The sequence below is a fragment of the Salmo salar genome, chromosome ssa09, assembly GCF_905237065.1.
Source record: "Salmo salar chromosome ssa09, Ssal_v3.1, whole genome shotgun sequence".
Taxonomy (NCBI): domain Eukaryota; kingdom Metazoa; phylum Chordata; class Actinopteri; order Salmoniformes; family Salmonidae; genus Salmo; species Salmo salar.
In genome coordinates, this window is record NC_059450.1 from 74983538 (window position 1) to 74991776 (window position 8239).

Below are 8239 nucleotides of genomic sequence, written 5' to 3' on the forward strand. Positions count from 1 at the left end.
GACAATATGCACAACAAAAAAATAAGAAACTTAAATAAAGACGTCTAGCTTCCCTTGGATATACCACATTATATTTACCTGTGGGACTTGTTTCAACAACATTTCAGCCTACTCCATAGTACGTCATACGACAGTGAACAAAAAAAGCTAAATTACAGTGATTTTTTTTTACCTCAGTTCCCATTTCAGTTGAAAATGCCTTCTCTGCATTCTTCTGAAGTTTCATTCCCTGTTCTCATGGGAGGTTGAGCAATACCAGACCACCTAAATAGGAAGTAACAATCCCACAGAAACTTGATTCAACATTAGGAAATCCTTTTTTTGCTTTATTTATAATTCCTTGAGCAAAATTATTCAGAAATGGCTACATTCACCATATATTTTCTTACCCACTTAAGTGGGTATCAAGTTACATCCGCAAATTGTAATAACTATGTCCATCACAGTTACATCATCAAGTCAATTATTGTCTTCTTTAGATTCCATTCAAGCAGCTGAGAGTAGATGATAGAACAGTCCTGACATTCGGAGCCACCCCTCCAATAGGAGCTCAGGCAAGAGTCTCCTGTAGTCAAAAAACAATCAAAGGCCACAAGAACTACAGATTCCATCAGCCCATGAGGCAGATGTGAAAGGTTGTTTACCTTGAATAAATTTCAGCCCAAAGGGCAACGAGTGACAACTGAGGTACAAGAAGATAGCATAGAACAGTTTGAAAGGTCTTACTAAGGATGAGAAAGCACGAGGACTCATTAAATACAGTTATTAAATAATAATAATTATTATTAGACTTCTAGAAAGAACATTATGCACTCCAATAATGAAGTTAGTCAACATAAACAATGTTTTAAAACTTTTTTCTCTATTCTAAAACTATGTGAACTTTCCTTCAGTCAAAGTAAAGCAGAGAGCAGTTAGTAACATTCACGTTTTTACACTCTTCACCGGTTCTGCTCCTCTCACAAAGAAAACGAAGTGCCATTCTTTAATTTCAAATCAGCAAAGTCTCTGCTGGACTGATGATAAGTTACAGACTATCTGTCTGGTTAGCAGCAACACCTCTGTTTCTTTGGAAACACTCAAGCATATTTTTGCACAGTACATTCAAGGACTACCAGCCTCCCCACTACATGCTAGCTTTTCTGAACCAGATATAGATAGATATATCTATCTATTGCCTTCTTTCTAAAAAGGACTACCTCATAATAACGTGGCCCATATGTCCATAATATTAAACATTATTCCCCGATATCAGAGAATTACATTGGTTTGTTTACTTGTTGGGTCACAGCACAAAATAAGTCTCCAAAAAGCCACTGTCTGTCACTCTCAGAGAACCACTACCTCCTCGTACCCAGTGTCTCCCTCCAACCCCCCGTCTCCTTCCCCCTCCTCCCCTTCCTCTGTGTTGATCTGTGCCACCCCCAGCCTGTAGAGGGCGTCCCTGATCACCACCTCCCCAGGCTGGCAGGCCTTCAGCACTGTGTTGATCTGCTGGTCCACCACCTCCCGGCTGGACAGGAAGTCCTGCAGACGGTTGTACAGGTAGTAGTAGGCCGTGTTGTCAAAGGCCAAAGGCCGCCGCCGCAATGATGTCAACCAACCCTCAGAACATTCCTCCTCAATGACCTCTGACCCTTCTGTTACCTCAGCTTCAACCTTGAACCCATCCTTCCTCCCCTCCTTCCCTTCGTCCTCTTCTTTCTCGTTGTCTCTCTCCAGGTCTTGTACCAGACTGCAGTAAGGTTCCAGCTCATTGCAGAGCCCCATTGAGTGGTGGTCCAGACAGGGGGGCTCCTGGCCATCTGTAGGCCCAGCAGGGTGCACTATCCAGCGGGAAGAGGACTTGGTGACAGGGTGGACCTGGGGGTTCTCCACCACAGAGGACAGGTCAGCACTGTAAGGCTGGTCCTGTAGCTCAGCACACGACACAAACTGGTGGAGAGAGAGAGAGGGGTGAGATAAACAACAATAACATCCACAGTACCTAGTGTATCTATTATGTAAATAGAGACCAATTCATTCTTCAAATCATCTTGTCAAATCAGCATATTACAGGTTAAAAAACCTGATTTGACCTCTGTTTCCCTCCTAGTACAATAATCAGACGTCAATAACTAAGCCCTTTCCATGCCCAGTGTGAGGGCCTACCTCTGGTTTGTCCATGGGGTCAGAGAAGCAGCCCTGGTTTCTGCCCCACATGGTGGAGGCCAGCTCAGGGTACTGCACGTCTGTACACAGCGCCACCTGGCGGGCAGAGTCGGTAACGTAGACGGGAGGCCAATACCGGGAGGATACCAGCAGGTCCACGTGGTCGCGGGCCGTCTCACCCTTCACCAGGTACTTGGAACCACACACCACCTGGAAGAGTATGGGAAAAGTAGTCTTCTATCACCTGTCTGGTTCTCACTATGTTTTTATTGGTCAAAAGGTTTTGTTATTGTGTGAGGCCTGATTGGCTACCCTATCATTTTTCATAGACTGACAGACTAAATGCTTGATTGACAGCTTGATTGACAGAGTAATAGTTGAATGGATTCTGGTGGACGACTGATTGATTGATTGATATTGATGGGTGAGATGTGTGCGGTTACCTGATGGGGACAGATCTTGGACAGCTTGCCTGCTGTGAGGTGTGGAGGGGGCTGGGGGGCCGTGGAGAGGCCGTTCTGAACACACGTACACAGGGAGATCAGAGAGACCAGCAACTCATCCTGACAGAGAGAGAGAAGAGACATGTATCAATCTCCTAAACACACAGAATCAAACCAGAAATATACATACATAGAGATATCACAGACACACAGGGTTGATCTATACCTTGTTGCTCTCTGGTGCAGTGATCTCTCCACAGCATTCCAGTATGGCTTTGAGCTCCTCTGCACTGTGCTCGTCCATTCGGTCCGGTCTGAGTTGGCCCTCGTGGATCAGACGCACCAGAACTGATGGGTCACCTGGAAAACACACACACACACACACACACACACACACACACACACACACACACACACACACACACACACACACGAATTTTACACACTTACATTTTTATTTATCATTGATAAACAGGGCATGAACAAGTAATGATCAATGAAATATCTGAAAGACTTGAGAATGATGTTTATCCTTCCAGTGATTGGCTTCTTCCCCAGCCCTGAGAGAGTGACTTCCTACCTGTGTGCTGTGTGAGGAGCAGGGCCTTGTCCTTCTCTGTGTTGATGACAGTGGAGCTCCTCATCAGTGGTGGGATGAAGGGCGCGATGATGGAGGCGTCGACCCGGGTGATGGGGACACTGCAGGGGAACGCTGCCTGCTCGATGGCCTCACTCTCCATGGTCAGCCAGAAGTCATCCACATGCACCTTGTCTGGAGCCCCGAAGTCTGGCCACGTAAACTACAGGAGAGAGAGCGAGACACAGGTATCAACATGACTACAACACTATGCACACAAGACAGCTTGACTGTCCTGGGATCAGGCAGGCTAAAACAAATTAAGTAAAGGAAATCATCTATCTGTGGCTCTTTTCAGTCTCCCCCGACCTCCCGTCTCCTCAGTCTCCTCAGTCTACCCCCGACCTCCCGTCTCCTCAGTCTCCTCAGTCTCCCCCGACCTCCCGTCTCCTCAGTCTCCTCAGTCTACCCCCGACCTCCCGTCTCCTCAGTCTCCCCCCGACCTCCCGTCTCCCCCCGACCTCCCGTCTCCTCCTGACCTCCCGTCTCCTCCTGACCTCCCGTCTCCTCCTGACCTCCCGTCTCCTCCTGACCTCCCGTCTCCTCCTGACCTCCCATTCTCCCTCATCTCTCACCTCCACATTCCTAAGCTCCAGCACGTTGTGTGTGTACCGCTGGGCGATCTCCATCTTGGGGGCGATGCCACACACACCACAGATCATGTCGTTGTAGTCCCTCACGGTCAGACACTCAAAGGCCCAGTAGCCACTAACCAGCAGCTCCTGGACATGTGCCAACTCCTCAGGACTCAGAGTGTGGACTGATTGATGGAGAGAGAGACAGAGTTGGATGAAGAGAGGAGAAAGAAAACAGAGAGAATAGATGAAGTTAGAGAAGGGTGGACATGAACAGAACTCTGTTGAAAACCCTCTGAACCATACGTTGCTCCAAGGAAGTCTTACCAGCGTGGTTGTGGATGTGGTCCAGGATGGTCCTGACTATCTGGTTAGGATGCCGGCCCAGTCTGACCTGACTCCGGATCTTAAAGAACAGGTCCAGACTCACCAGCAACCTGTTGCCAACGTTGAACAGACCTGGGTGGAGGTCGGTGAAGCTGTGCAGGGCCAGACACTGGGGGTTGAGACACACCTTCAACTGGAGAGAGGCTGTCTGGATCAGAGTGTCAGTCAACAGCCAGCAGTCCTCCTGCCCTGCTAAAGAACTATGGTACAAAACACCAGAGAGACATGATAGAGAGACCTGCCCTGCTAAAGAACTATGGTACAAAACACCAGAGAGACATGATAGAGAGACCTGCCCTGCTAAAGAACTATGGTACAAAACACCAGAGAGACATGATAGAGAGACCTGCCCTGCTAAAGAACTATGGTACAAAACACCAGAGAGACATGATAGAGAGACCTGCCCTGCTAAAGAACTATGGTACAAAACACCAGAGAGACATGATAGAGAGACCTGCCCTGCTAAAGAACTATGGTACAAAACACCAGAGAGACATGATAGAGAGACCTGCCCTGCTAAAGAACTATGGTACAAAACACCAGAGAGACATGATAGAGAGACCTGCCCTGCTAAAGAACTATGGTACAAAACACCAGAGAGACATGATAGAGAGACCTGCCCTGCTAAAGAACTATGGTACAAAACACCAGAGAGACATGATAGAGAGACCTGCCCTGCTAAAGAACTATGGTACAAAACACCAGAGAGACCTTTCCTGAAACCACACTATGAAATATGAAACATTTCCAGAAATGTCCAACCCCTGAGCACCAGAAACATCCAACCACTGAGCCATAATAAACCCAAAACCACACAAACAAATCTTCTCACCTCTGTCCTCCCTTGAATAGCGGGTAGTGACACAGAGCACAGTGCGTGGCTGCAGACTCATAGAACCGCGGCCAGCCTGACTGGACCTGCACCTCCCCCAGGCCCTCCCCTTCCCCTAGCACCTGGTCCCCGGCCTGGCTGGTGGTGGTGAGGACCACCTGGGTAGAGTTGAGTTCCTGGATGAGGGCCAGGGTGTCATGGAGCTCAGCCTCACTCTCAGAGATCTGCAGGGTCTGACGCAGCAGCTGCAGGGTGGACTGGCGCTGAAGCTCCCTCTGGGCTGGGGACAGGGTCCGGTACGGGTCTAACAGAGCTACTGAACCACCCTGAGTGAGTGAGTGAGTGAGTGAGTGAGTGAGTGAGTGAGTGAGTGAGTGAATGAGGGAAAATAACAGAGAGAGGGTTGGAGGATGAGAACAGAGAGATGAGGAAGAATTCAGACAGAGAGAAATACAACAACACCAAAACATAGATTGCATCCTAAATGGCACCCAATTCCCTATAAAGTGCACTATTTTTGACCAAAGCCCGATAGGGTGCCATTTCAGACGCACCCATAGTGGGATTCTCTCCAGACTGACCTGTGCCTTGGAGCCCTTGGCGTTCTTCCTGGACAGCTCCAAGCCACAGCAGGGGCACTCCGCAGGCTTGTGTCTGTTCTTATAGACATAGCCACATGACGGGTTCTTACAGCGACCCCTGCCCCGCGCCGTAGACAGACCCAGGTCCTGACACACACACACACACACACACACACACACACACACAGTTATACAGACTACACTGAGCCTGCAAGAGGTCGTGTGTGGATGGCGTATGCTCCCCAAAATGTAGTTAAAAAGGTCCCACTAACCAGTGTGGAGGTAGAGTTCTGTTTGAGAGGAACCACTGAGAGGATCTTCCCCACTTTATCAGTTACAATATACTGGCTTCTGTCCACAGGAGTAGGGAGAGTCTATAGGACAAAACAACACTGAGAAACCTGGAGACAAACACTTAATCAGCATGTTTCAGCAGTGTGTGTGTGTGTGTATATGTGTGTGTACCTGTTCCAGAGGCGTTGTTGTCACGATCTGGCCGAGCTGTTTCAGAGTGTTAGGCTTCAAACCTGCGATCATCTCACTGAGCTCTGTGGTCCAAACACAATTACCACATCAAACACGTTTGGTTACCTCAGAAACAACTAGTGTCACTTCCCTTAGATCAAAGTAACCACTTTGAAAACGAGTACCTATAGCTTGGCTTGGGTAACCATGATAAAATACAACCATTTTATCATTAAAACATATTATATAGGTACATGTGGGTGTGTATATCATACCTGTGGTTGATTTGCTGCAGTTGGTCTCCTCAACTTTGCCTTTATGAGGAGGGACAGTAATCCACTGGACTAAGGCCCGACCTAGTTTCAGACAGACAAATGTGTGTTTACACCCCAGACAGCATTCATCTTAACAGACTGATCTGAAATAGGGTTTTTGTATCTGTCCACAGCAGTGCCCACCTGTGTTGAATGGGGCAGGGAGGATGGCTCTCACAGGTCGCTTTTGACCAATCACACTGCTCCTTTCCTGTACTTTGACCCTGGCACCAGTCACATGTGTTCCAACCAAAGTTCTGCTCAAAGACAGAACAACTGAAACTTAAAAACCAATCAAAACATGAAGCCCACTAAGAGAAATACTCTTACAGGGCTTGTTTGAAAAATGGTTTCTCAATGTGACCATTAAATGCTAAACCATAAAAGAAGGGCTAAATTAAAGAACTAGATGCTCACATCATAGTAGTCTGTGTCCCTGACACCGCTGGAGCAGGCTGTATGACTCCCTGGCTGATGGCTCTGCCTCCCTCTAGTGGTGGTCCTGGTGTAACTGCACGCTGCTGCACTTGTCCTCTGGGCTCCCGCGGTCCTCTCCCTCCCTTCCGCCATCCAGACATCTTAATGTTCTGATCATCAGAGGGAGGCACACTAGTCTTAGGGGGGTCCCCCGGGTTTGTTGGTGGTTTCTGGGCATACGTCTTGAATGAAGCAGCAGCACCTGGAGTCTTCACCGCCTGAGATGGAAAACGTGGAAGGTTTGTCATACCTCAGAACTGTTAAGTGAACGACTCATTATTTTCCTACCAATAAAATGTCATCTTTACTTCAACATTCATATTATGATGGAATAGATGTTTAAGCCAGGGAATGTGTAGACTTACAGCGGGCACCCACTTGCCCCCCAGGTGGTTGCCACAATCAGGGCAGAAGGGGGGCTTGTGACGGGTCACGTAGACAAAGGAGCAACCCGCTGTCTGACAGCTGCCCCGGCCTCTTCTGGTGTATTTATTCGACTGGAGACAGAAACAAAGATGCTTTAGTAAGAATCTTCTAGTTATGGAGAATGTGTGACTGGTCAAATGACGTGTGTATATTGTAATATATTGCTTGATGATCTAATCAAAGAAAATTGGATGACGGTAAATTGATGCAGTGGAAGAAAATCAGTCTGAGTAGCTTTACCAGTTTGTATGAGGGATTAGTGTCCCGTATCACCCTAGCTCCTACAGGTACCATGACAACAGAGGCTACAGAGCTGGCTCCTGGCAACGTCCTGTGCTCCATCAGATCCTGGGGAAACAAGCGTTTTATCTACCATTACTGCATTGAACAAACAGACAAGGCAAATGAATAGTAACCCTAGACTGTGAATGATCAGCAGTAAGGTAAGCCAGCTCCCTGTGTCGTTGCTAACTAACCTGATTGGGTATGATGGTGACCAGCTCTGTTTTCACGTGCTGCACCGCCGTCCCGCCCACACGTCTCCCGTCAGTCGCCATTCCAATGACACTATAGCCCCCGCCCACCATCCTGGGCTCCTCCTCCTTGAGCAGCAGACCGGCTGACGCCAGGTGAGGTGCATTGTGGGATTCGTGGGCGGCAGAGACTGAGGAAGAGGAGTGATACGATGAGGAGAGGACCCCCTGCAGGGCCCCGGAGTGTGTTAGGGTCACAGCCTTTTCGTCTGTCAGGCCCTCGATGGCGATGCACTGCTCCGACAGCTCCACCTCGCAGCCCAGCACCAAGGGAGGGTACTGGGGGGAACCAAGAGACAGGGAGGGCATCACCCCTTCCCCCACGGCAGAGTCCAGACCCTCCATACACACCTCCAGCTGGGAGCCTGTCCTGTCGTCTGACATGGCCGCCTTGGGCAAGAGGACGTAGTTGGCCCTG

The 8239-nt window shown here is 48.7% G+C and overlaps 1 protein-coding gene across 3 annotated transcripts in view; it reads right to left on the bottom strand.

Moving 5' to 3' along the window:
* Positions 1-313: 313 nt before the first annotated feature.
* The window catches only part of hmgxb3 (HMG box domain containing 3), a 13111-nt gene continuing 5185 nt past the window's right edge, over positions 314-8239 (bottom strand). For 2 of the 3 annotated variants that reach the window (XM_014212491.2, XM_045724023.1), the window contains 17 exons: positions 7765-8239; positions 7529-7636; positions 7228-7359; positions 6803-7080; positions 6530-6642; positions 6347-6427; positions 6072-6154; positions 5879-5980; positions 5607-5753; positions 5026-5351; positions 4134-4879; positions 3807-3991; positions 3175-3394; positions 2821-2954; positions 2595-2714; positions 2152-2361; positions 314-1935 (listed from right to left, as the gene is read on the bottom strand). The exon at positions 7765-8239 is cut by the window's right edge and continues 50 nt beyond it. In XM_014212491.2, the coding sequence (XP_014067966.2) occupies positions 1330-1935; positions 2152-2361; positions 2595-2714; positions 2821-2954; positions 3175-3394; positions 3807-3991; positions 4134-4879; positions 5026-5351; positions 5607-5753; positions 5879-5980; positions 6072-6154; positions 6347-6427; positions 6530-6642; positions 6803-7080; positions 7228-7359; positions 7529-7636; positions 7765-8239 (4066 nt within the window). In that variant the 3' untranslated portion in view covers positions 314-1329. The remainder of the gene's footprint in view (positions 1936-2151; positions 2362-2594; positions 2715-2820; positions 2955-3174; positions 3395-3806; positions 3992-4133; positions 4880-5025; positions 5352-5606; positions 5754-5878; positions 5981-6071; positions 6155-6346; positions 6428-6529; positions 6643-6802; positions 7081-7227; positions 7360-7528; positions 7637-7764) is intronic. The other variant, XM_045724024.1, reaches the window with a different exon arrangement.